This window comes from Enoplosus armatus, chromosome 20 (genome assembly GCF_043641665.1).
Source record: "Enoplosus armatus isolate fEnoArm2 chromosome 20, fEnoArm2.hap1, whole genome shotgun sequence".
In the NCBI taxonomy this organism is placed as follows: domain Eukaryota; kingdom Metazoa; phylum Chordata; class Actinopteri; order Centrarchiformes; family Enoplosidae; genus Enoplosus; species Enoplosus armatus.
Window position 1 is genome coordinate 16,183,781 of NC_092199.1, and position 27,827 is coordinate 16,211,607.

Consider the following 27,827-nt stretch of genomic DNA (forward strand, 5'->3'; position numbering starts at 1 on the left):
GCAAGAGGTCACAGGCTGGTGTCACCTTGAAATTTCTTCCACGGGTCAGTCTGTTGGCTGTTCCTCGGGCCGTGAAGGACGGAGGCGTAAATCCTGACCACGTATACAAGGCCTCTCTTGATGGATGAAGTGGTGTGTGAGCACGGTGAGTATGTGGATGAGTAAACACTGTTACATCGCAAATGATTGAGTCATAGGACTTTATACTCTTAGCTACATCTCTAAGGTCAAATGTCACTTCTTAATTCATGTCATACGACCTACTTAGACTCACCTAGATGACCTACAATATGCTGCACGTTACTTCTAGATAGATTCTTAAGAAAAGTGCTTTTACCATTGATACTTAATTACATTAATTTGCTTTTTAATTTCACCACGGTCAAATCTTTGGAGCTTTTCTATATTCTGTTTTTTCTCGCTTTTATTAAGCTACATTTTGAATGCTTTTTCAAGCAAGTGGAAGGAGATATAATCCTATGGCATGTTCTATGACATATTCACCAAGCCACGCGTATTGGCCAATCAACTGTGTGTTAATCGATGTAATCTCATAGAAAGTGGGACAATTAATGTGTCACTCGTGGTCGAAACCTCAGATTAACACAGTGCACACCGCCTACAATGGATTGGCCCTTTGCTGCCCCATCTGCCGTTAGCTTGCCCTGCAAATCCAATTATGTTCTTATGCTCCCCAGTCTAAAAATAGTTGAAAATGAAGGAAAACGCACAGAAACAACACGTCATTAGTTGCGAGTGCCGAGCAAATGACGTTATGGAGCTGATGGGTGTCCTTTGTGCGGAGACAACTGATCTGTCATGAGGAAATGAGGGTGCGCGACAAGCTGCCATGACGGAGAGGTGAGGGAGAGGTGGCTGGAATGGCAGCAGGGGATGCATGAGAGGAAGAAGGATTAGGTTCCCTGAGTGGTGGATGTTCTGGAGGAACTTAAGAGGAATCTCTTCAGATACCGGATGAAATAAGGTAGGCTACAGAATGTGTCAGACACCAAAGTGATAATGTTTTTAGGCTGAACATCAGCCCACCTGTAGGCCTAGTGGGTGTGTGTGTGTGTGTGTGTGTGTGTGTGTTTGCACACACCGTGGATCATGAGGCACAGGTTTCTTTATACATGCTGCTGCTCTAACAACAACACAGTGTCCTACTTCTGAATCTGAATGAAACCGAGTGGTGTGGTGCCTCTGTGCGAGGCATCAAAGCATTTACTCCAACTCACGCAGTTAGAAGCAGGGTGGTACTGGGAAAAAAGAGGCTGTGTGCTCAAGGCAACAAATCAAAAGCAAAATCAAAAACACTTCAACCTCATCAATTTGTCTCAAAAACACTGAACACGTTAGATATAGAATTACTTTTTATTATGTGGTGGGAGAAAATACCTTTATGATTTTAAACATACACACACAGTTCTTATAATCAGTTTTTATAATTTGGTATGTCAAAGGCGCGTTTTTTTCATTATTGCCAAATTAACTGTTATACTATATACTATAACTCGTATAATGACTTGCATTTTAAAATAATAGGACTTTATCAAATATATTTATAATAAGACATTTTGACATGTCACAGTGGGAAGAGCACAGGTGTAAATAGTGAAATGAATGATGGCTGCATTCCATTTAGCTGCTTCAGTTTCAGGGTCCTGCTACTGCTGACTCCCTGTCACGCTGTCGTGTCTTACTGGGACACTTGAACGGATTAATAGCAGCACCTGCGCTTCTCAAAACGTCTGCTTATGCCGATTGTTGCGGCCACCATGCAGACGCTTCATCCCCAGGTTATCTTGGTTGAATACGCCTGATTAACAGACATTTCTTTGGCAATCCGGAACATCACCTGGCGTGCCACAGTAAGCGCGCTTTAATTCGGCTCTCTGTCGGCACTTTAATTCGGCTCATGTGTCAGAAAAGGTCACTGAGCGAAATGGATGCAGCGCAGTGTGCCAACACGGTGTCTTAACAGCAGAAATTGTAGCAGCAGCTACAATAGTGCCTCCAATTCAATTATAACAGGTCGAAGTAAGTTAAAGGAGGGGGATCAATCATCAAGGCGGAAAACAATAAACACCTGCTACATGCTTCCAAGGAGGAATAAGATGATTATGCTTCCTGGAGGCCACCACGGCAGCATCCGGACGCTAATCTGAGCGTTACATATGCTAATCTGGCTATTCGCAGTGGCCGCTACCTCGCGTCAGTGGTGTTGATATTGAAATTAGTACTGCAATGGCAGGTTGTGTTTGCCATCAGACTACACTTTGTCCACCGTGTTCCACCCGCCACCACGGAAGAGTTCCCTTTTGTGCAATAAAAGCAATAAAACAGAGTTCCCGCCAATCTGCGTGCAATCTGTACACCTTCCCCCTAAAAATGTGGTGCAAAAGGTAGGTGGAGTTGAACACGGTACATCATGATGGTGTTAACGGTGATTATACTCATTCTTATAAAATAGAGCATTAAAAGAAATCCTATGCGCAGGCTTCCGGCCGATAGCTGCTTTCAGGTTACGGCACGGCGATGCATGGCACTGTTGATGTGATGGGGCATTATAAGAGGCGATAAGACCAATAACAGTGATGACTGCTGCTTCAGGGTCAGTATATAAACCCTTTAGCTATCATCTGAGAATGATACAAATCCCGTGTCGTCCCGTTTAACCCGATCAAAAGCTTTCTAGTGGAGTGGCTGTGAGTGAGACGTCCTGATGCCAAATCAAAGCCTCCTCATATTATCGCCTGGTCATCTTTTTGCTTCTCTTTTTAATAAATCCTACTTAATTAATATTCATAACAACCTTCTCGAGGAATACAATAGGAACTTTACTTAAAATTGAATAATTCAAGTTATAGATTAGGCAGACAGAAATGAAGGGTTATTGCCTTGTTAAATAAATGTAAGAAACTATGGCAGTGACTGATCTTGTATAGCAGTATCTACAGTAATGCTTTCAATAAATACTATATTTATATGGCTGTAGAATATTAAATGGTAACAATCAAGAAGTGGTTTTCCCCCTCGCAATTCTTCATGAATTACATAAGCGCCTGTTTTCACCTCTCATTGAAGCTTCTCAAGGTAATTTACCGTCTCAGAAATCCTTTGCGACGTAAGCACGTAAGTGCTTTAAAACTGCTCAACACCAGGCTCTACTGAACAGACTTGAATTGGTACAAGTGAATGCAGCATATTGAATCTCAAAAAATAAAAACGTTTTGAAAAGTCAAACTGCAGCTCTTTTGGGTCATTAAGTCGGCAAACAGAAGCTCAGTTGAAGCTGTTGACCCCCCCCCCCCCCCTTTCTCCATGTATTTTTTTTTTATGTGAAACTAGTCGTGGTCTTTAGAGATCACTTCTTTATTCTGAAAAGTATGAACGCAATTAACAAAAGTATTGGATTCGTTTCCAATCAGATCCGATTGCACTAAACCCTAAGCTTGTCTGTCTCAAACTCCGACCCCTGACCTCTGAAGTCTAACGTACTACTCAGTGGGATTGTAGGAGGACAATCAGCCTGTTTGTCAAGAAATGACACAACTCCTCCTGTAATGTGACATGGTATATAGTATGCTGGTATATAGCAGCACCCTTTAACAGTTACTATGTATTAAAAACTATCTTTTTTTAATGTAATACTGCAACTAATGGAGCACATAACCTTTCCCCCATGTATAGTACAGCAGTGTTGTGTGTCTCAGTTGTGTGTGTGTCTCCCAGCAGGATGGGTACATTCGTGACCCTGGCAGAAGTGTTGGAGGCCCGGGGTTCACCACTGGATGAGGATGAGGTCTGGTGTCTGCTGCTCACCACCACTGAGGCCTTACTGGACATTTCCAAAAAAGGTAACCCACTTGTCAGTTCCCATTTGTTCCCAGTTCCTAGTTGTCATCTGGGTACAGGGCTCTCTTCTCAGGCAGCATTCAAGAGCATCCAAACAGACAGACGTTTCGAAAACAACGTGCTCACCCAAATAGCGCAAGAGGAAGTTATCAAACCTTCTGAGTTGGTAAATGTCACCGGTTTCTGTTCTGCTCTCTGTTCAGGTTCAGGTAACATGTGCAGCGTGCTGAGCCCGGGCTCGGTGCTGCTGTCAGCCAATGGGAGTCTGGCCTTTAAGAGCTGCGCCCGGTATGAGGACGTGGCCTCCTTCACAGCTCCTGAGGTCCAGCAGGGTCACGCTGCCTCCACCAGGACTGCAGCCGAGAAGGTTGGAAAGCTCTGACTTGTTGTGAGGACACCTACTCCAAAATGTCATGATGTAGACAAGCAGTTCTAAACCTGGGGGTTGGGACCCCCAAAAGGGGCCGCAAGATAAATCTGAGGGGGTCATAAGATGATCAATGGGACAGGAAACAATCAAAAACATAAGACTATGTTTACTTTTTTTCTATGTCTAGCACTGCTATTTGTTGTGAGATGCTATCATCACTTCAGGCTTCTAAAAATTATTCAACTTTAATTATCTGACGGGCAAAAGCACTCATAGGTTAATGCACGATGCATTAAACCTATGAAGGGGTCACAATATAAGGGTTCACATGGAGAAATTGCTTTGTTTTAAGTTAAAAAGGAACCCGACCATCATGAATTATGAGGACATCAGGTCCATACAACTTGTTATTTCTAAGAGTTTTCGTCACCATTTTTTACTTTTTAAGCTATCTGTCCTGCTATAGTGCTTTGTTTTGGACAGGAGCGTTATCACATGGCTATGTATCATGATTTTTGATTAATCCATTTTTACATGAGCAGAAGTGAATGTCTGAATCCTTCCCTTGTCCTGCTGTCCTCAGATGGTTGTGTACTCACTGGGGATGACTCTGTATTGGTGTGTTGATTATCATCTACCTCAAAACCAGGTACTCTCCTTCCTCCTCTATCTCTTTCTCAAACCAATTCTTGCGTATATTTAGTACTTGCTCGTCATCCGTTTTTTGCTGTTGCCTGTTTCCTCCCAGCCGGTGCGGCTGGGCGCAGAGCTGGAGGGTTTGCTGCTGAGCATGTGCGAGGACATGGTGATCAGGAGGACCGACCTGCTGACGGTGCTGGAGACCTGTGAACTTCACCACAAGGCCTCGATGCTGCCTCCCGCTGAGCGGCTCGTCAGGCAGCTGGTGGAAGACGTCTACAGAAACTCAGTGAGCGTTTGATTGGTTTACCGATCTGATTCTTTTAGTTCACTGATAGCACCAACCCTCTGCTTGCTTCCTTGAGCTGGACAGTGATGTCTTTGCAGGTTGATCATGTGTCCATGGCCGAAAATGGATCCCACCTAACAGACCGCAGTCAAATGATCAGGGACAAATTACACAGTAAGAAACCGATCCCTTTCGTCAGATTTAAAGTCCAACTAAAACTACATTTTATTTGAGTTTTTTTTTGTCTGCTACAACGTACATATCTGCTCTGTAAATCTCTTGTCCTGTGTTCTCCTTTGAGAAAAATCACTCTCACGCTCATGTCTGTGTGCTAAATATGTAGCTACTGCCAGCTAGCTAGCTTAGCATAAAGACAGAAAGCAGGGGGCTAGCCTGGCTCTGTCCAAGGTAACTAAATCGGTCTACAAACACCTCTAATGCTCACTAATTAACAAGTTATATGTATATGGTTTTTATGTTATGCTAAGCTAACTGACTGCTGGTTGTAGCTTCATATTTAGCGTACAGACATTGAGTCTGGTATCAACCTTCTCACCTAACCTTCTAATATATTTTCCAAATTATCAAACTATTGCTTCACAGAACGATGTTTTTAGACATTTTACCATACCGAATGTGAAAACATGCGGACATACATACCAGTTTCTTTTTCAGGAGGCTCTTTCAGCAACTCATCATGGGCGCTGAGGAAGAAGATTTCTAGAACATTCTCTGGAGCATCTTATCCATGCGAGGTCACAGGGTATGAAGTCTGTCCAAACATATTTTACACATCTTATGACAGAGGTCATCATAAACCTATTTACGGGTTTGAAGACACAGTAAAAACACGTTGTTTACTTCAAAATGGACCAAATTCAAGTTAAGTTTGATCCGTTGCTGAAATGATAAAAACAATGAGGAGAAAGAGTAAAAAGACAAAAACCCCCCAGAGGAGGCCTCTGCCATGAAATGTGTCATGTTTGTTTGAGCCGTCGTGTCGGGAGTGACAGACCCCGCCTCCCATCAGACTCAGAGTGGAAAACTCGTTTCCCCCCCCAGGATTCCCTCGGGAGGTCGACACAGGGACAGTTACGGCAGCTGGCAGCAGCTGAACCGCGGCCCCTGCAGTCCGTACATGGATGGCGATCGAAACGCCAACTCAAGATCCCTCACGCAGTTCGAGTCCACAATGAGTCTGAGTGACAAGAAAGCGAAGGTGAGCCAGATTATTACATCATGTTACATTATATAATATAATAATGACATAATATCTTGTGATGGGGGAGTTGACGGTATTTTTTCTTTTGCCCTGCCCTCTGTTGCAGGACATGGGGCCTGAGTTTATTAGGATGTTAGACGAGCCGCTGGTTGTCTTGGAGCTGCCCGGATCCATCGTGGTGAGTCGCTGTGAGAGTTTGGAGGTATTGACAGTGGTTTGAAGGAACACGCCTGGTCACATAGCCCGGATCTCAGGAGGTATACGGGGAGTCGTTTAGATGGTGATGGTAATCGCTGCCTCTTGAAACTCCTGAGCTTTGTTACCAACCATTGACACCATCCTTTGTACATAAAGAACAATGTAAAAGTGGAACACATAACTATGTTATTTACAAGTGAATACTGCAAGATAAAATGACCCTTCTATGGTGGACTTTGTACAACCTGCCACCAAAAGTTGAAAAGGTCGCACCCATCAGATTCTTTATTTAATTCTGTCCTCCAAAATTCTTTTCTCCCTCTCGCAGTCAAAGAAAGGAAAATCTCCCACCACTCAGAGAGAGCTGAGTGTGGTGATGCCAAACGGTCAGAGCATCCTGGTCAAGTGCGAGGTGAAGTCCAGAGGAGGGGACGTCTTTGACATGATCGTGGCTCACTCCAACCTGATGGAACATTTCTACTTTGGCCTTGCTTATATTGACGGTAAAGAGGTTTGAGAATAATGAAATTGCACACGCCAAAAGCCTGTAAACGCAATCCTTTTCCTGGAGGGCCGTGATTTGTTTTGTTATGGATGGGAACATAATCTAAAGTAAAAAGTTTCAGCATGTTAAAAGTACATTGTCGAGCAAAACTACCAGCAAAACACAAATAATGTACAAATGCAACCGTGGAGCAAGGTCAACAACTTGCCGATGTGACCATACCCGTTGTATGGGGCATGCAGTGTCGGTAGATTAGATGTCGCACTAATACCCTCTCTTCTTTTCTCTATTCTCTGATCAGATAATGAGTTTTTCTTTGTGGACAATGACACCAAGATTTCCAAAGTTGCTCCAGATAGCTGGAAGAAAGTGCCTACAACCACCTTTGACCTTTTCTTCAGGGTCAAATTCTTTGTCAATGACATTTCTCTTCTTTTGTAAGTATTTCTTTTTCGTGTGTTGTTACCAAAAAAAACACCCCACAAACATAGTTACGAATCCTTTAAAAATGTGTGTGCTCCTCTCTATCAGGCACAAACAGACCCGCCACCAGTATTACCTCCAGCTCAGGAGAGACCTTTTGGAGGACAGGCTGTCCTGCCACGAGGAGACTGCTCTGTACCTGGGAGCTCTGGCCCTGCAGACGGAGTGTGGAGACTGCGTGCCTGAGGTGGTGCACCACGAATGTGAACAAAAATGAGTTGTTATAATCAAGGTCAACTTAATCCAACTACAAGAATTGATTTAAAAAGGCGCCGCATGCTGCATTTTTAAACATCGACATATCGTTGTTGATTTAAGAGTCATAGCAATGGTATATGGTGTAATTACTGGAAAGTAATGAGACCATGGAGGAGATAAGTGTGTTTCCCTTAAGGCTACATCTCCCTTAAAACTTGTTGCTTTGTCCCTTTTTTTGCATTTGTTTTCTTTCTTACAACTGAATTATGTTTCTCCTCTGTAAGGTTACATTTCACGCCTTTAAATGAAAGGGTTTGATCTGTCGTGTTTAGGTGTACGGTAGGAACTACTACCGCCCTGACCAGTATGTCTCCAAGAGCGTGATGGAGAAACGTGCCTTGCCGTACATTCAGGGGGAGCTGCTACGACTTCACAGTAACAACGCTCAGATGCTCACCGACGAGTCAGAGCTCGAGTTCCTCAAGGTAGCAAGCCAGTCCAATTTGATCATGAGAATGGCCGTTAGTACCAAATGATGTACCGCCGCCACTCTCTATTTGTGCCTGTAGGTGTGTCAGCAGTTGCCTGGATACGGCGTGTTGTTCCACCGTGTGATGCGTGAGAAAAAGCCTTTAGAAGGAGAGATCATCCTCGGGGTGTGTGCCAAAGGAGTCATCATCTACGAGGTTAAACATGGCTGCCGATCCACCAGTCAGAATTTCCACTGGAAGGAGACGGCAACGATCTCCTCTAATGTGAGCGCAGCGATTCTTTTGTCACTCAACTCCTTTCACTGTGTAATTGGTTGTGACATGTGTCATTTTTCTGCGCATGTCACGCCCCACAAATCGCTTCCTTCGTGTTCCTGCAGAGGCGTAAATTTGTAATAGAAAGCCGGGGCAGCAAGAAGAAGCACACCTTCATCACAGAGCGATCCAAGATAGCCAAATACCTGTGTAACCTCTGCTCAGCCCAGCACAAGTTCAACAACGAGATGACCTCTCGCCAGCTCAGCCACAGTCTGGTCTCAGGTCAGTTGCACCACGACTATTGCCAAAGCCGGCTCTTGAGTTGTAGAGCTCGCCGAGTGTTGTTGCCCTTTTTCCATGGACCTCAGAAGACATTAGTGTAGAGACGAAACTGAGACCCACTCGGCTGGCGACTTCTCTTGCTGACTGTTTCCATTTACCTCCAGAAGAGAACATCGTGCAGTACGCGGCAGTGTGCCGCGCTCAGAGCAGCCGGCTCAAGTCCGTCTCCTGCTCAGAGATGCCACAGGATGACAGCGGTCTGACCACGCCTCAGGATGAGTCCCTGAACAAGCTGTGCGATGACGTGGCGGCCAGGATCGAGGCCCGCATCAAACAGCAGCACCAGAGCCTCCGTGAGCAGAGGTACTTAGTCTTCTGGCAGTTCTCATACTGTACATACCAATATTCCCACTTTAAACGTTCAACATGAAATCTGTGTTTTTCCTGCGCATTCAGACCACAGCAATGATGAGCAACTGGCTCATTAAGAAACAATCTGGTCCAGAGGCCATCCTTCGAGGCTAGCTCGTGCTAATTTCAGTTCCTCTTCTGCTTATTCCAAACAAACCACTGCAGCAGAAACAAGCGCTTCCTGCTCTCAGAGGTCAATCACCGTCATCACACTGGTTCTCTGTGTTTCCTCTGCAGCACCTGCTCCAGCAGTCAGCGCAGCAGCACTGGCATGCGTTCCCCAGCCTGCTCTCAGAGGAGGGGATCTGAAGCGCCTTCTGGCTCCCCGGCAGCCAGAGGTATATATGACCAAGTATACCGCTCATTCCCACGCGGGACAGGTGTTGAACCTCAAGTCCTCCACTCAAGAAAGCAGCTCCAACAAAGACGACGTTAGCGCTGGGTGGACCTCTTTACACTCAAACGAGCAACAACGAACCTTTTGTGACCATCATCATGCACTTTGCTTTTTAAATAAGTCCAGGTTGATGTGTTCGTTTACTCTGTGTCTTACAGAAACTCTGACAAAACTAGGGTCATCGTCAGAGAGAGAGGTCATATGTGTTTCTCTGAAGAAAGACCCAAAGCTTGGCCTGGGTAAGATGATCACACTTTGATACACAGCATCAACAGAGAGATTGTTTTTAATGTGTTTTTTGACCCCAAAATAAAATTGTTAAGATTTTGATTTAACTGTTGGATGCCTAATCTGCCACTACGGCCCGTTGCTTTTGGTTGTGCACATTCATGCTACTGAATGTGTTTGAATCTGAGGGCATGTGGCGTTTTTTTCCCCTGTATTATCACAGCACTATAAAACTGTCCAAGGAAAATGCACGAACAAACCTGAAAGGAATAAATGTTTTAGATCGTGTAAGCGCTCACTGACAGTAGTTACGTAAAGAAATGAATAAGTCATAATCGTACAGGAAAGCCCTTTTGATGGCGACAGAAGCAAGGCTCCCTCTCCTTTTAAAAAAAGTATTTGTGGATTGTGTTGCTGCAGGTATAGTGGTAGTGGGAGAGGACACAGTGGGGCATTATGACTTGGGCATCTTTGTCGCTTCCGTTGTGCCCGGTGGACCCGCTGATAAGGATGGACGCATCCGACCAGGTAGAGATTCATGCTGACATTTTTATCTTTTATCCTTAGCGACGCTGTGTGCGCTTGCACTCATTTGTTCTGTTTAAGTGCTTTTAATAATTTTGCAAGTTGTGAGTGTGACTTTTTCAAATGTTGGATACCTTATTTTGGTGCAGACTCTGGTCTACTGGTGTAGAAAATGGATGTGCAGAGAATGTGTGGTGCAAAGGACAGAGCAGGTATGGGAGGTGTCTGTGGGGTTCAGTCGTAGGCCTTTGGGGTCGCGCGCGGGGTTCAGAGGTGGTGGGGGAGGTCTTGGAACTCCGCTGTTACCGCTTCACTGTGACCTTTGCCTGCAGGCGGCCGTCTGATCTCTCTGAACCACATCAGCCTGGAGGGCGTCACCTTCAGCGAGGCAGCAGAGGTCATGCAGAGCAGCCCCGAGGAGGTGCAGCTCATTATCTCGCAGGCAAAAGGTGCTCTGTGTGTGTGTGTGTGTGTGTGTGTGTGTGTGTGTGTGTAATGACACTGTGGCTGTGACCCCTGCCCTCCTTTGTTTGCGTGTAATGTTGACGATTTAGTAATTAGCCTATTCTACTGATGCACCTGTTCGGAATCACGAACTCTGTGCTACATGGTGCCTTGTGTCTCTGGGTGTGCCGCTTTGCTCTCTATTGTTATATGCAACAATATGTCGAAAATGTGTACTTTTATATTATCATCCCGCTCGTTTGTCTTCAGGCAAAATGTCAGTTTACGTTGACTCATCTTGCTCTCAAGGGCATAAACAAATTCCATCCTCCACCTCTCATCGTGCAGTATAAAGCTTCAAACTCCGATGTTAAACACATTGTGGTCCAGCTGAGAAACGTGTTCTCTCCATCTGCCCTTTCTCAACATTTCAAAAGCTAAAACAGCATATGTCACAATGATTTTCATTATATCTCAGTCAATATAATGTAGACAAAAATAGATCTGGATGCCACTCTTGTGTCTGTACTGTTGAATACGAAGCCACAGCCAGCAACCGTTAGCGTAGCTCAGCACAAAGACTGGAAAGGGGGGGGGGGGGGGCACAGCTGGCGGCTGGCTCTGTCCAAAGGTGAAGAAAACTCGTCTCACTAATAAACATGTTTTATCTCCTTTTTGTCAAATCAGTGCACAACTATTTCTGTCACTTTTCACGTGTACAACCGAATGCAACACTATGATCAAGTAGACCCTTAGCCTCTAACGTCACTGTACAGACGTGAGGGTGATATCGATCTTCTCATCCGGCTCCGGGAAAGAGGGTGAACAAGCATATTTCCTGAAATGTTGAACTAATCATTTAACACCTTCACACCACAAAAAAACCCTGAAGAATAGTTACTCACACGGCGAATGAGGATTTTCAATGTTCTCTACCTCAGGCATGACCTTTGAGGTATGCTGTTTTTTTGTCCACAGTCACCCTCAGTCCCATCAGTGTGCGCTCCACGGTGTTGAGGAATTACGAATCCCAGACCACGCTGATGGCGGACGGCCGATCAGGAGACGATAGCTTGGATGAGATTGTTTCGGCCATGATGACGCCGAAGGCCGCCAACAGGCTTCACGTCCCCCGAGAAGTACGAGTCCTTGGTGCACAGGTAGAATCACGGTGGTGGTTTAGGTGTTTTTGTGGATGTATCTTTCCTTTCCTTTTGTGCTGCCAATCAACTGTATGGATGGATCAGCGGGCAGGTGTGTGTGTGTGTGTGTGTGTGTGTGTGTGTGTGTGTGTGTGTGTGTGTGTGCAGTCAGACATGTAGCAAAGTGAGTGTTGACTTTCGTCCGCGCTGCTTTCAGGACAGCTGCTCGCCGTCTCCCCCTCTGAACTGTGTGAGGCCGGAGGAGATCACCGTGGAGCTCAGAAAGATATCAGGAAGTCTGGGCATCAGCATCTCGGTGAGTCCCTGTGAATGGGCGAAGTCACTCCAGGCTTAAATGTGAGAGTTTGATTAAAAAAGTCTGCGCTGCCCGATGTGATTAACATCGGACAAGATTAGAGAGAGAGAGGACGGTCCGTCTGTACCTCACTACCACTGATCACTGCTGTTGCTGCGAACAGTAAAATAACCACCTTCTTTTCCCTCCTGTCCATCAGCACATCACAGATATGTTCTGAATTAAAGTTTGTGTCATGAATCATTCAGGGTGGCGTCAACACTAACCTTCCTAACGGAGGAATCTATATCAGAAGCCTTGTTCCAGGAGGGGCTGCTGAGAGAGACGGACGTGTACATACAGGTATTACGGCTTGATAGCAAATCAAAACAACGCGAAGGCTTGTGTTTCAAACACCGTTTAATGGTGATCTTTTTTTGATCTGTTTACAGTCACTTGAAGCTTCCCCAGTGTGGCCATTTATTGATTTCTCACAACAAGGAATTGTGGGTAGCTCCTTCTTAGAAAGGTTGGCTGCGGACTCACCAGAACTCTGCAGCAGTTCACATCAGAGTCTTTTTAGCACTTCCTGAATTTGACAGTGAGACAGTGCTGAGCATGAGCACAGCGGGCTATTGGACTGCAGGTTTATAGTCCATCCAGCAAAGATTATCATATATTATTATTATTATTATATTATTATATTATATGTGTTGTCTGATGGGAACCTAGAGGTTCATATAAAGCCTCAGTTATTCTTCCAGGGGACCGAAAAAAACAATAACAGGCATACAGTACCAATCAGAACTAACATGTTACACATTACATTGTAAATAAGGAAACAAGTTATCTGAATTGCTTTATTTTTAGCTAAACGAAATAGCAAATAATTAAAGCTAACACTCTAGATTTATTTTTGAGCATCTTCCCCAGAGCCATAACAGCTCCCGAGTGGACAAACAACACTCTGTTTTACACTGTGTCACTGAAATTCAACACTTAGTAAGACGGGAAAATGTGGTGTGTACATTTTGATGCTTCTGTCAAGAGAGAAAGGTTGTGCTTACAAACCAGAAACGGAAACCAACACAAGGATCTGATGTAAACAATGTAAAGAACCGAAACAAGCAAAGGAGGAATATTTAACTAACCTGTTTGTTTATTTGTCCCAAATGTTCCAGGTGACAGACTGCTGGAGGTGGATGGGATCAGCTTCCAGGGCTTCACCTACCATCAGGCTGTGGAGCGTCTGTGTAAAACTGGGGAGGTAAAGGACGACATGTGGCCGGTGTTGTATTACGTCAGCGTGAAAAGTCTATTCAAGACCAGTGATGACCTATGTATAGCAGATATATAGCAGATATATATGCCGTAGCAGCACGGCTGTAGTCCAGACTGAACTATCTCAACAACTGTTGGATGGATTGCCATGACATTTTGTGCAGATATTTATGGTTCCCAGAGGATGAACCCTTGTGACTTTGATGATGCCCTGACTTTTCCTCTAGCGCCACCGTGAGGTTGATATTTGTTGTTTTGAGTAAAATATCTACAGGACAACTACAGGATGCATTCCCACAAAATTTGGTACAGACATTCATGTCCCCGACAGGATAAATTATAATCATTTTCTTGATCCTTTTTCCATTTTTAATCGGGTCAAAACTTACATACTTTAAATATTTTGGTTACAGCTGTACTGAGTTTAGCGCTGTTTAGCAAATGTTAGCATGCTAACATGTTAAACTAAGATGGTTAACATCTCAAACATTATACCTGCTAAACATGCTAGCACGGTCATTGTGAGCATGTTAGGATGTTCTGATGTTAGCATTTAGCTGGAAGTGTAGCCTCACAGAGCAGCTAGCATGGCTGTAGAGTAGATTCTGTCGCAGCCATCCATTTCCCTTCATCCCAACCACAACCTCCTCTTCCACCCCCATGCTTCCTTTCCTTTTTCATCTCAGTTTCTTGTCCTCTCCCCCTCCTTCCTAAAACTGTTCACATTCTTGCCTTTTCCTCTCCTCTCCTCCAGGTGGTAACCTTGGTTGTGGAGCGGGAGCTGATGAACCTACCCAGGGTTTCTCTCAGTGCAGACACCAGCAGCAGTGTATCCAATCAGAGCATCAGTCCAGCTAGCAGCCCGCTAAGGATCAACAGCTGCTCGTCCATCAGCACTCCCCCAAACACGATCTCTAACCGGCCCAGGGACTACAGCTTTGTCACTCACGGTAGGAGACCTTGGCTTAGGTGGAGACCAATGGACTTAAATGCCGAAAATACATAAAAGTGGCCCAACAAGCTAAGAAAGCCCAGGGTCCATTTCTGGGAACTGCTCAGAAATATTTGCAAAGAGCATTTTTGCTCTTGCAAACTTCCCATAATGAATACAATTTTGCCAATAGATCGATCTGCAGTTCCCTCAGGGAGACAGAACGTTTTGTCACAGAACCTTACACTACTGAGGAAGAACCTGAGAGAACCGGTCCACTCTAAGCTGTTTTGTGCTTTAATAGCCGACCAGGCTAGTGTGGCTGCTTCAAGGTGAACTTTCACACACTTCCTTCTCTTCATCCTGATCTTCCTGACTGACCCTGACCTTCTTCCTCTTCTTATCCCCGTGGCCTCCTTATCCTTCGGGCCTGCCCTTCTATATCTGTCATCCCACATCTCTCCTCTTTCCTCTCACACAGGCAGGAAGGTCATGTTTTAACATAATACAGAGTCAATCTCGTCCCTTTTATCATCTTGACAACCATTAACAGAAGACACGTGAGGCCAAAATAGCCAATGTCTGTTGACATCTAAACCTTCCAAATATCCCTCCTGCCCTTCTGTACAGACTTGTATTGTTACTCCCTTATGTACCTTTATGTACCTTTATGTGTGTATCTGTCACTGAATAATATAACTGAATTACTGAATCAAAATGGTGTTATAAGTGAATCACTTTACCGTTGCCTTTCTTCAGTTCTACAGAAGGCTGAAGAGGACATGCAAGTAATTTTTTTTTTTTTTTTTTTAAATCTTGACATAACAAGCCGTGATTTCCTGTGATGACAAAATGATTATTCTGTGATCAAGAGAATCTGTTCTGACCATAGTTTGAGTTGGGGAAACTGAGCTTTCCAAACCCATCTCGGCAATAATGACAGTTTAATATCGTTTGCTTGAGGGGACAGTTTTGACATTTTGGAAAATAGGTTTATTTGTTTTGCTGTTGGTAAATTACATGGGAATAATCGTAATGTACTGCTACAACCAGCAGCCGGTTAGCTTAGCTTAGCACAAAGACTGGAAACAGGGGGAAACAGCTACCCTGGCTCCGTCCAAAGGTAACAAAGTCTGCCTGCCAACACCTCTAAAGCTCGCTTGCTAACATGTGACATCTCGTTTCTTTAATCCAAAGTGTAAAAACAGGTTTTACAGTCAGGCTAGCCCTTCTCCCCTGTTTCCTGTCTTTATGCTAACCAGCTGCTAGCTGTAGCATTACATTCATATGAGATACTTCTAACTCTCAGCAAGAAAGCAAGCCGAACACTTACAGTTCTGAAGTGCTGAAAGTCAGCCTTCCTGCACCAGACTGAGGCGAACTGTAATACTCGTTAGCTTTGCCGCGGCCGTTGCCTGATTGCTCGCCTAAAAACGACGCTGTCACTGCTGCTGCTGTTCATGAGCATCTCATAAGACCCGCCTACTACCATAGCATCCACCCGTAGGCTCTGAGTCTCATTTTCCCTGTGGGAGAGTTATTATCGTCGCTCCCCAATCCCAGTTTTCTCCCGTGTGAGGAGGGACGAGGTCCAAGACTAGACACCAAATGTCAATTCTTTTTTCCGCTTAAATCTGAACAAGTCACAACTAATTAAAGGACGCATCGTCTAATGGCTCTTCTAAAGCATTTAAGATAATCAGTTTTGTCTTGTCTCTTTCCTTCTCTTCTCCCATCCGCTTCCTCTCTCCAATTCCCTTTCATGCCTGACCTCCGCGCGCCTACATCGCGTTTCACCTCACCACGATCCCGCCACTGCCTCCGTCCTCCCACCTCCCGACCCTCAGACAACACCCAGGAAGTGACTCTGACTAAGAGCGCCAACGGCCTGGGCTTCACCTTCCTCATGTGCGAGCTGGATCCGCCCACTCTGGACTTTGGCAGCCTGGTGCGGATAAAGCAGCTGTTCCCCGGCCAGCCGGCCCAGCAGAGCGGCAGGATCCTGGAGGGAGACGTCCTGTTGGCCATCAATGGCCAGTCACTCAAGGAGCTGTCCTATCCGGTATGTGCAGATGTGATGTTGTTATTCCTCTTATATTAAAATCAGATGTTGTCCTCCCCTCTCTAATATGACAGATATGATTCTGTTTTATGATGATACATAATTATTGCTTCTCTATGGCAGGCCTTTAACCTAAACTGGTTCAACATTTTGACCATATTGCACATATATATGCAGGGAAATATATAATTCTTTCCTTTTATTTGAACTACTGTTGGTTGTTTTCCCCTCATGTGACGGTCTAAATGTTGTTTGTCACCCAGACAGGAGAATCAGATTATTGAGGAAACACTGATGCATAGACTTTTTTTATTACTTGGCATGAAAATGTGGCGTCCTCTCTTCTTGCTGTAGAGGGTACTGAGGCTGTTCAAGACTTCCCCGCTTGAGGTTCGACTGACCCTCTGTCGGCCTGCGCCAGGTACGCACACACACACACACACACACACACACACACACACACCCTCAAACATATACACACACATTTGCACCCGCCTAATCTCCTCACCCATCCGCCTGTTCTCTGCAGGGATCCTTCCGTCCATCGATCAGTTCACTGGCACATGAGCGACGTCACGATGTTACGCGGCGGATGTTCAGAAGCAACACTGTGCTTCCTGATCAATCGGGAAGTGGTGACGGAGGTCGAGGACAGACCTGATCAGCGCGTTGAGCTGATCCCATCGACGGACTCCAAAGCGCTGCAGAGAGGTCAGTGATGTTCCACAGTGTTGACGCGACGTGATGCGATTTGACACGCACATGTTGTGACCTTCTTGACGACCAGCCAGTGGAGTCTTCATTCATTGAGTGTTGTCATATTAGATTGCATTTTCGCCTTACGTAATTGTCACAAAGTCCAGAGCGATAAGCTGTTTGTTTTCAGTCAGTTAAGATCGCATAAAGACAACATGAAACAACGTAGGATCATTCGACATGATGTAACACACTGATCTTATCATCACATAACAAAATACAACTATTAAATATCAATTATTAATGATTTCAGAAACACTGTCGTTGACTGCCCCATGCTACCCACCAGATTACACTTGCCTTTATCACACGTGTAGGATCTGAATCAACGCTCGCTGTTTTCTTCGTCTGAAGTCACAACTTCTCAAGCCAATGCTGCAGCTTCTGACTAATGGTAAGCTACAGCCTCGTCTGTTCTTCCAGGCCCGCTGAGGAAGCAGTGACGGCCCAGGAGAGCGGAGAGGTTGGAGTCTGAATGCGGAGGCAGCAGTTAAATGAAAATGTGAGTAGCTGGAGAATGAAGGAACACACTGGCACCATGTTTAAAGGTCGGAGACCCCAGGGGATCGATGTGTCGGAACATGATGTAGAAAACTAGACTTTCAAAAAATATATACATATATAAACACTGCAGTAACTTCTGGAGTTGTTTTTATTTCCAAATCAACGACCAATTGGACGCGACGTAACAAAAGGGAGAGCGGACAAGTTAGCGCCAGTTAGCAAACGCTCAAAAACAAGACATAGGTGCACAGGCCACGTTTTGGTCCAGCTGAGTATCTGACAGACCCGTGACCATTACTCCGGCTGGCAGAACCGGAGGCTGCTGCTGCTGACCTGATGACCCCAAGGAGCCACGCCAGCTATCAGCCTCAAGCGGTCCTGGGTCCTGGCTTCGAACTCCGTCATTTCGCCAGGAATATAATCCCTTGGTCTAAAATAAACGCCACAAAAACGGCCACGTTTTTTTTTTGTTTGTTTTTTTTAACACCTACTACTGCAAAAAACTGGCTACTTTTTCCTCTGAATTTTTGCCCTTACGTCTTTTAAAACATGTAAAATTCTGCATTGACTTTTCAAATGGTCGTTTTCAGGAAAAGTTAAGTATTAATTTTGTGAAAAAAAAAAAAATCTCTTTAAACTCTTTAATGCGTGCATATTTGTGTTTGATTATCCAATTGATTTCATACCAAATGTATTAATTCATATAGAAAGTTAAGCTCTGATCACGTCAACCATTACTATATATTTTCTTGCAATTCTGATGCCTGAATGAAGATTTCACAGTATTTCAATCCAAAATTCACTTTTGTGGATGGAAACTGTTGCTGCCAGGAAGGCGTCTGAATCTTCCTGTGTGTTTGGCTTCTAAATCGCATGTTGCTGTCTCAAGGCTCAAATCCAGACATAGCCATTTCTAATCGTATGCCTATGCAACATTTCAGGTCAAAGAACCTCTTCTTATAGCTGTGGCCTCGACCCATGAGCTCATGTAAACCTCTGGTCGACAAGCATCTCTCCTCGACTTCATCTCTCGGCCACAAGGTGGCAGCACAGTGCTGCAGAGTCTCATTTCCCAGTTAACAGCCTGTCATGGAAACAAGAGGGAAACTGATGGTGTGTTGTTGTTGTTTTTCCACCTCCGCCACAGGAAATCCAAAAGAGACATTTTGTTGACACCAAAAGAAGAAGACTCCTGAAATAAACTGTAAAAGGACACAAAAACCTCGCTGACATTGCAGCGTATGTTTCATCTTGAATCGATGAAGCAAACTGTGAAATCATTAAAAGGAATTGAACCTATTCTGCGTGTTGCCAACTTCCTCTGCTTTTGAGCCCCACCAGGTAAATGTAAGCTCACATTCTGTGTTCAGAAATACAATAAACACAAACCCTCATTCTCTCTCCAAAACAAAAGCCGTTAAACTGAGTCTGACCTGAATATGGATGATCCACCCCCAAACACTCATTTAGTATCCGGACAAACCGGGCCGTACGAGCACACACTCACACACACACACACACACACACACACACACACCTCCCTGGGTGAGGAGCCAGTAATAGCCCCTCGTAAATAAGGGTTCCTGTATTTCGGTGAAACCCAGTAGTGCATCTGGATCCCATCAGAGCTCGTGTTCCCTTTGCAAATGATCCCAAATGTTTCTAATTATGCCAGTGGAGTCGGCACGAGGCTGTGTGAGCGCTTGTGTGTGCGTGTAATGGCCCTGACGGACACGCACACCCGTACACTGGCCTCTGTTTATTCATGAACAGGGCAGCGGAGATGGACAGCGTGGCCTCGACCTCTGCAGCCTCCGCTTAGGTCACTGCACGTGGCGATGACTGATGAGGGGGAGATGGGAGTGGAGACGGCTTTTCTCCACCGGGCTTGTCTGCTGACGTCGCTGTCTCCCTGCTGTTCTCCAGTGATTTCCAACCTGGGGGTGGGGGCTAGGGGTGGGGTGGGGGCTAGGGGTGGGGTGGGGGGGGGGGGTGAGATTTTAAGGGTGGCTGAGTTTGCAGGATGAGTTGTGGAATGCAAAAAAACAAAACAGAAAAATGTAAAGTCATACAACCATATGTGGAGGATCTACAGTGAGAGAAAGGTATTGGTCTAATGTGAGCCGAGGATTCAGCATGCAGGAGCTGCATCATGTGTAATATATGTAAAGTGTTTGAGCCTAATCGAATTTCGCGTACAAGCCATGCAAATGGGATTGTTTGTGCTCGCATTGTGTTGTTGCAACCTCGTAGGTGCGTGACTGCACACTCCGGGGACCATTTCATTAAGTGCTAGCAGAGCATTATGGTGGACTTTTTCCTCTGGTGCTTCGCCGCCGATGAATACGCTGGAACTGGGCCACCGTTAACTACGCCAAGTCCTGTGTGTGAGGGACCGTAAAGAGGAGTGCAACAAAAAGCATGAAAAAAAAAAAAAAGAGGAAGAAACCACCATCCATATCCAACTGGTGTTTGTTATATTAGGGGGGGAAAAAACTTACCAGGGTTGCTGTTTCTGGAGGCAGGCGTTCCCGGCCTATCAAGTGGCTCCTTTTAAGATTTTTAAAGTAATTTGATCTGGGACAATTTGTCTGAATGTCCATGAACGTAATGAAACACAGCTCTGGCTGCCTTGGATTCGTTCGCCTGCTTCAGATGCCATGACATCATTCATGTTTACACTGTATTTATTGCATCTCTTTTTACACAATTAAACACATTGAAGCTGCATTCATCAATATTATTAATATTGACATATTGTGAAAGGGGTCACTACCGGCCCGCCACCAAACAACACTGTTGACATTATTACACGGAGAGTGAATATTAATAATATTATTAATAAATGTGTTGAATAATGATTACTACCGCTTGCTAACATGTTAGCCAAACCAATTTTATGTGATGATAATGTGCCAGAAATCAATTAACACTGCTTTAAGGTCAAACTTAACCAATGATTTCGTACCCTGGATCAGTTTTTCAGACACATGGGAAAAGCTCCTGATTCCAGTCTGCGCTTAAAGCAGACAAAGCGGTACAGGCAAACTCTGAGCGCACACGCAGGGTGTAACACTTCCCCACCCACGCGCTGCGCTACATGGTAGTGTGCATTGTACACATTCACAAAGAACAGCATTATGCAGGGACCGGAACGCGTCCTTACCTTGATGCAATGCGACCTATGAGAATCCGGCTCCTAAAACCATAAAAGCCGCTGACTGTTTCATACAGTGTCTCCAACACGTGGACGAATATCTATGCTCGCGACGTGGAGCCGCATGCCGGAGCTCCATGACCCACAAAGTAACATGAAAAAACGCCACCCAGCCAAATGGGCGCAGTGATGCAGTCTGGCAGGCCTCGAGGACCTCTCTCTGCATCACAAGGCATTGTGAACGATTCACTTTTTCCACTGCAGCCGCCGTGACGCACGGCCCCCGTCCAGGGGCAGCGACGGATGCCGGGTGATTGCACAAGCTGGCCCGCTTGCCTCCGTCTTTGATGTCACCTCTCGCTCAGCTATTTTCCCCAAATTAGATTGATTGTGCTAATGTGTAAAGTGGACTGGCACGATTAAAAGTAAGCCGTGTTGTTTTTGAGAGGGGCCTCGAATCCATCACCGTGGCTGCAACGCCAAGCGTCCAGCGACACAAACTCTGGGCTCGGAAAAAGCCCTCCAGTTCCGTCTGAAACGTGAAGGGGAAATCATCAAATGTGACTTATTACTGGCGAGTGGAAAAGGATATCCTAATTATAATTGTATCCTGACCAAGATGGTCGATATTTGAAAATGAAAACAATGGTAATTGCGCACTTTAAGGGAGCCAAAGAATTCCAGGAGTCAAAAAGGCAGAGGAGATTGAGAAGGTAATTGAGGGGACGTCAGCGAAAAGGAAGCAGTCAAAAGAGAATAAAAGTTCAATACGTTGAATAGATGAATCGAGGGTGAAGGAGTAAGTGGGTGTGTGTTTTTACAGCATGTGCACAAACACACACACACACACGCACACTTTTTGGGGAAAGTGAGAGAATCAAAGGAAATAGGAAGAGTTGTACAGCTAGCTCGTAATGTGTCAACACTGTGCAGTGTGGGAGGCCTCCCCGGGGGATCACACGAGGGAGAAATTCAACAGCTCTTTCAACGGAAATCCTCATCATACATCTCCGCTGCTTTAGGAAAGCAAAACAACCCGATGAGGGGACCGTGGAGCCCCGAGTCGGGGGCCTGGCCTGTGCTGTTGTCTCAGTCCAAGAGGCGGAGAGGATCGTGAAAGATTTACTCATTTCGACGGCCGGAATCTGATACTTCATGTGTCAAAAACAATCCCCATAGCACGAAATCAACGTAATATGTCTGCCGGGGGCTGATAAGGTATCTGACCGATGCCGAAGGTTCAGCGATTGCTTCATTAGATGAGATTTACAGCTGTCCTGGTCTCTTTGAAACAAAATACCCAGTTCCACCCAGTTGAACTTCAAGACAGGATGGGAAAGGTGACTGTGATGTGTCTAATGCATGTGCTCTTTTCCCAGCAACACCCTTTTTCACACTAGGTTACACCCATTTACATCTGGGAGACTCGCACTAGGTCTTTGTTTGATTATAAAGCAGGTCCAGGTGCTGTATAAATACTGTGAAAGTATCACAACTCTCAGTCCACTGAGAAATGCTACAAAGTATTCAGGAACTGTGCCTTTAAATGAGCCGTCAGGACTTCTGTAAGGTTGTGATGTCGCAACTATACAGGCACAGCACCACCCACCAAGTACAGAGACGCTCATCCACCCGCTCAGTCTGTCTGAGTTATTGGAGCGCTCTGCTCAGGACTTGGAGGTTGTTCAGTTTGTCTAAAACGGCTTGTTTCAGACAGAGGGGGAACTGAGGGGCTGCATGAAGGGCCAGCAGAAGATAAATAAGGACTTTTTGTGAACTGTGAATCATGCAAAGCTGCTCGAGTGGAGTCCCAGAATAAAAACATAAAGCTGAAATGAGCATAATATGGGACCTTTAAATTGTTAAAATCTTAAAGTAAACATAAAAGAGGTCAGTCTAACAACAAGAGGTATGTGGGATACTGATGTGTCTGCAGTTCTGGAGCCAGTTGCACCAGCTGTTTGCAGGTTCAAACTCAGCATAGTTGTAATTTAAGTCTGACTGGAGATCATTTAGAGGGGCATGACCGTTTGTTACAACTTAACTACAAATTTGCAAGTAGCATTCGGAGAATTTCAAGCCCCACCGTTCGTGGCAGGACAGCGTGAGCGGGTCAGTATTCTTGGGTCCTTTTGATACCATAAACCTGTTTTTTCAGCTCTCACTCAGCACCTTCTCCTGAAGAAAACCATCTGTGCAACGGATCGAGCGGAGGATGCAGCAGAGGTTAGGCCAGGGCCCGATGTTCTGTATAGTTCGAGGCCAAGAATTTTGGTTATGGACTTACAACGAGGGAGGAATGGTACTTGTAACAGACGGAGGAGTGATGGGACTTTAATTTCCCTGAATCCCTTTAAAGTGATGGTAAGACCAGAAAGATGAGGTATTGTGAGACAAATTAACTCATTTTTCCAAAAGCCTTAATGAGGCTTACATAAGGGGAAGGAGCTTAATATTGCCAAAGACTAGAATGGCACAGGCAGCTGCCACTGTTTGAGATACACGCAGATATACATTTAAGTTAAAGTACTAACCCATTGACTCGTCTTGGTGTTTGGGCTCCAAACAAATCTAGTGCCGGTGGGGACACTGAACCGGGTGTGTTAATGAGCCAAATGTTCGGTGCTGTCGAATGAAGCACGCTCCATTGCGACTTTATGGTTTGAATCCTGATGGAGTGCGCCGCCCCTGATATGCATGAGAAAATGAGCGAGGGAAATAAATCCAGGAGAGGATTGTTGTTTTACAGTAGGAGGAGGCCTACTGTATGTGCTGCACTCATCCTGCACAGCGTTTGAATTCAAACAAAGATGCCAAACAGCACTGTAGAGAGCTTTTCTAACCTGGAGTCCCTGCACATGTTTAGACTAAAACTGAGCTGAGCTTCAGGTCTGCCCTCCAGCCGAGATGGAAGAGAGAAACGTGTTTTATGCGCAATGCAAAAGCCATTGTAAATGATGGGTTTTATAGCGCGGGAGTAGAGTTACATCCTGCGTTAAAGTCCCTCGTGGATGTGCGAGTACATTGTGAAGGCGATAATCATTCTGTCAGCCGGGTGGCATGAGCATCCGCCACATGAGCGCCTGCGGTCAAACCCATGCAGGACAACCCTCACGCGTGCTGTAAAGCCCACCCATCTGCAGTCAGAGGCTGGATCATCCAGAGTCCCCCCCCCCCCCCCCTCTCTCCGTGCACCCAGCTGCTTCCCTGTCCAGGATAAACAGACTGGGCTCCGACCCTCCACCTCGCTGCAGCAGTTAACATCAGCCTCCGTGAAACGCAGCGAAACTGCATCAGCCCCGGACAAGTTTTACAAGCCTTGCGCTCTCTGCTCCCCCCCCCCTACCCCAAAGGCCCCGTTCCCCATCCCAGACCACTCCCCTAGGTCCCATTAGCACTCTCAGGTTGAGGTTTTACTTTGAGAAAACGTTCTCTCAGGCACAGCTGCTCCGGAGACAGAAAGCATTTCAGCGGGCGGCAGTATTTTGAAGTGAGCAAGCTTGAACTCCTAACCAACAAAGAAGGACCACATCATAAATTTGAGGCTTCGTTCTGATTTACAACCCCCCCCCCCAAAAAAAAGCTAATTTCTGGCTCTATTTAATTGTTTGGTGTGAGCTTTTTCTTCTTATCCCGGTCAAACACAGGCGGCAGGCAGAAGAGAGAGCGATTCCTGCAGCCACAGTAGCAGAAGATTAATTGCAATGCAGCTTTACAACACTGCTGCAGGAGCACGAGTGCTCTTTAAGACAGTCGCCATGTCTTCAGATGTAGATTCAAATGTATTAACTCGTGTCACGATGGTACAAACAATATACCACACAATAATGGCACCTGGCATGAGCCGATTTGTAATTATTACTCGCCACACACACACACACACACGTGTTTGTGCCTTACACTCTGCAACAAAGAAGAAGGGAGGAGGGGCAAATTGTAAAAATGTCAAAATAACTGCACACACACACACACACACACAATTATGGGCCTGTGAAGTGCAGTTGAGGGGAAGCTACCTCACATACAACGAGGAAATGCTGAAACCAAAACGAAATACGGTAAGATGAAGCAACCCCAGTTACAAATAGCCTCTCTGTCATTTCTCTTCTCATGCAGGAAACACTTTGTGTATTCTTAAGTGGAACTGGCGTCGATAATGTAGGAAATTAAGCAGCAAATGGCTTTGTCTGGAAATTCATCTTCCGGTTAGTACTAACACTGACGCCTAACTTACTTCCCTAAAAAAAAAAAAACTGTGGCTCTGTTGTTTTCGGCCCTGAATTGTTCACCAACCGAGGTCGAACCGAGCCAGGGCGATCATTTCTGCTCTGCTCGCGACTTATGTTTGCCTCCCACTTCCTCTCAAAACGGATGGACATCCACGCTCCTTGCGATCAACGGCGGGGATGCGTAATGTAGGGAATAAGAACAAAGGGTTCAAACCGTAGAATGTAGACATGTGATAGGAGGTGTTTCTTAAGGGCAAATTAAAGATGTTGAGACTCAAAGCCGCGGAGGAATGTGACCGCTCCTCGCTGCCCTCACTGCTCTTTTAATTTGACGTTAAGATAACGTCAGTGAATGAACTCAAGGATCCCCACAGCACTCGTCTTCTCTTTTGCCTCTCGTCTATTTCCCCCAGTTTGTTTTTCTTTTGCACTCTCTTTCCCCTCTTCCTCCCTTTCACCCCCTACTCTTCCTCCTCATCTGTCTCTCCCTCCCATCTTTTCCTTCATGTATCCCCGCGGACGGAGCGGGCCGTGCTTGAGCCATAAATCTCAGCTCCGCATCCGTCCATCACATCTCGTAAAAGTCGTATTCGTCCCGGTAAAAGACTCAAGCTTCTCTCCCTGTAAATGTTTTTTTTTTTTGGGTGGCAAGGATCCCTGTAAATAATTTGTTGCCATGTATTTTTTTACAAATCATCCCCCCTCAGCACGATGTCCATCTTGTTTCAATCACCGCTTGGGACGGATGATTTGACGCGCGGCAGGCACAGATTGTTACAAGGTGGACGGCAGCGTGAATCAAGGACGGATGCACGCATGTAAGAATAGATGAAGACCGCGTGTGCATAATGCATCTTGACCCCTGGGTCAAATTGTCTCCACCTGTTGTTCCGCCTCCTGTTGCTTTCCTTTTTGGCAAATATAAGGGCTACGACGAATCTTTTCAGCATGTTGTGAATCATTTATGAATCTTGACCTCAGACCCTATAAATGCAACCACTGGAAGGGAACGAGGGGATGAAATTGGCTGTATAAAAACCTGCTGAAAGATCAGTGACGCGGCGTGTCTGTAATGCAAGTTGGCCCGAAATCTTGCTCTATCTGCGGTGAGTTACTTAGAGGACACAGTGCCAGAAAGACTGAGACTGCTGATGTGTAAATTAGCAACTGTTTGCTGGGGGGGCAGTATCTCCGACTGTCATGTTTGATTCCCAGACAGGCCGCGTCTCTAGGGACTTGGTTTGGGAATCAGAGGGAGGCTGGTGTAAGTCACCTCCTGGGCGCAGCCAAGGTGCCCTTACTGCTCGGAGCGCCTGACTATGTGTCAGCTCCATCACTCTGGCATCTCTCCCACAATTGAAATCTAACAATAAAGTGAAAGGTGAATGAATACAGTGCTTCCTCTAACAAGTTCTCCACATCAACTTAAAAGGGTGGGAACCACGATCCTTTCCTTAACCTCAGCCGAGTTCTGCGAGCGCCCGGGCCTCTCCGTGAAAACATCCGTCGCAGCTTTTCGTTGCCGCTGTGCTGCAAGAGCGGACGCGGGGACAGAAAACATTTGTTCTTCGTTGGGTTGACAAAGAAGCCGGAGAACATTAAAGTCCGTATTTGCTGTTGCAAAATTATGTAAATGTCATTTCCAGGAGGAGGGTCAGGGTGGCCACGCTGAGTCGACCTTCCTTTGAGGAATGCTGTGGATGTTCACACGCGAAGAGCGACGCAGCCTCTCAACTAACCCCCTTTCACTTGTGTTTTTCACCACATTCAATAGAAATTGTTAGGGTTTTTCATTTGCTTCCCCAGCTCTCACTGTGTGTTGATGACACATGACCTAAATGCACCTTCTCATCACGGTGTGTGCAAAGCCAGAAGATGGCAGTGCAGAGCTGCGGCTGGTGTCAACGCTGCAGCCTGAACTGTGGATCGGTGCGGCTCTGCTTCGGAGGTTCGGAGCCAACAACAAGTCAGAAGAGCTTCAGGATTTGAGAGTGATTTCACTGGAGCCTGACTGCACTTGACCCTGATGAAAAATACACAGTAACCCGTGAACATAGGTACGTAGGCTTTGCAACGACTCCAAGACCAAACCTTCAGCTGCTTTTCTTCCAAACAGCGTCTCAGCCTCCACATCTGCGTAGGACGGGGGGGGGGTCTGTTGTTGACTGTTCAGTAACAGTGTTTCCTCGATGTATGATCTGTTCTTTAAAAGTTCAACACACTGTATGCATCTTATTGTGTGTGTGTGTGTGTCCATCATTAAAGATGAATGCAGAAAACTATCAGTCAAGTTCTGTGTGTGTTTGCTTGGCTATTACCGGCGCAGACAGACCATCAGATTGCTAAAATGTATCCAGTTAGTGTGTGTGTGTGTGTGTGTGTGTGTGTGTGTGTGTGTGTGTGTTCCTGGCTGTAAGTCTGCATGTGAAGGTATGGAAGTGCATGTGCGCTGTAATTGCTTATGTGTGCCCGTATGTTTGCCATTATTAGACGTCCGTCCTCTGCTGTAATTGCGTGTCCACAGACTGAACCAGACCTGAACCAGCTACTCTTGCTTCACTGACTACGGGACCGATGTTGTCAACACACAACACAAACAGCGGTCACATGGGTGGAATCCAACCCGGTCAGCTGTCCACATCGTCACTTGTTGGTTCCAGGGTCAATTTTTA

At 45.7% G+C, this 27,827-nt stretch overlaps 1 protein-coding gene across 1 annotated transcript; it reads left to right on the forward strand.

The window, feature by feature from the left end:
* The first annotated feature begins 3,739 nt into the window (after positions 1-3,739).
* On the forward strand, positions 3,740-17,076 carry frmpd2 (FERM and PDZ domain containing 2). Its single transcript, XM_070927606.1, has 25 exons — positions 3,740-3,860; positions 4,062-4,225; positions 4,812-4,877; positions 4,977-5,156; positions 5,255-5,330; positions 5,832-5,919; positions 6,219-6,375; positions 6,485-6,556; positions 6,905-7,079; positions 7,383-7,518; positions 7,613-7,751; positions 8,095-8,247; positions 8,332-8,517; positions 8,634-8,793; positions 9,760-9,840; positions 10,250-10,357; positions 10,687-10,803; positions 11,777-11,958; positions 12,158-12,256; positions 12,505-12,598; positions 13,417-13,502; positions 14,271-14,466; positions 16,295-16,509; positions 16,864-16,930; positions 17,039-17,076. Exons 1-25 carry the CDS (start codon positions 3,740-3,742, stop codon positions 17,074-17,076), a joined length of 3,156 nt encoding a protein of 1,051 aa, XP_070783707.1.
* The last annotated feature ends 10,751 nt before the right edge of the window (positions 17,077-27,827 follow it).

Coding starts and splice junctions, on each gene's coding strand:
- frmpd2 (XM_070927606.1), top strand. CDS start 3,740: ATGGGTACATTCGTGACCCTGGCAGAAGTGTTGGAGGCCCGGGGTTCA. Junction 5,920..6,218: donor TATCCATGCGAGGTCACAGG/GTATGAAGTCTG, acceptor TTCCCCCCCCAG/GATTCCCTCGGGAGGTCGAC. Junction 8,518..8,633: donor CGGCAACGATCTCCTCTAAT/GTGAGCGCAGCG, acceptor GTGTTCCTGCAG/AGGCGTAAATTTGTAATAGA.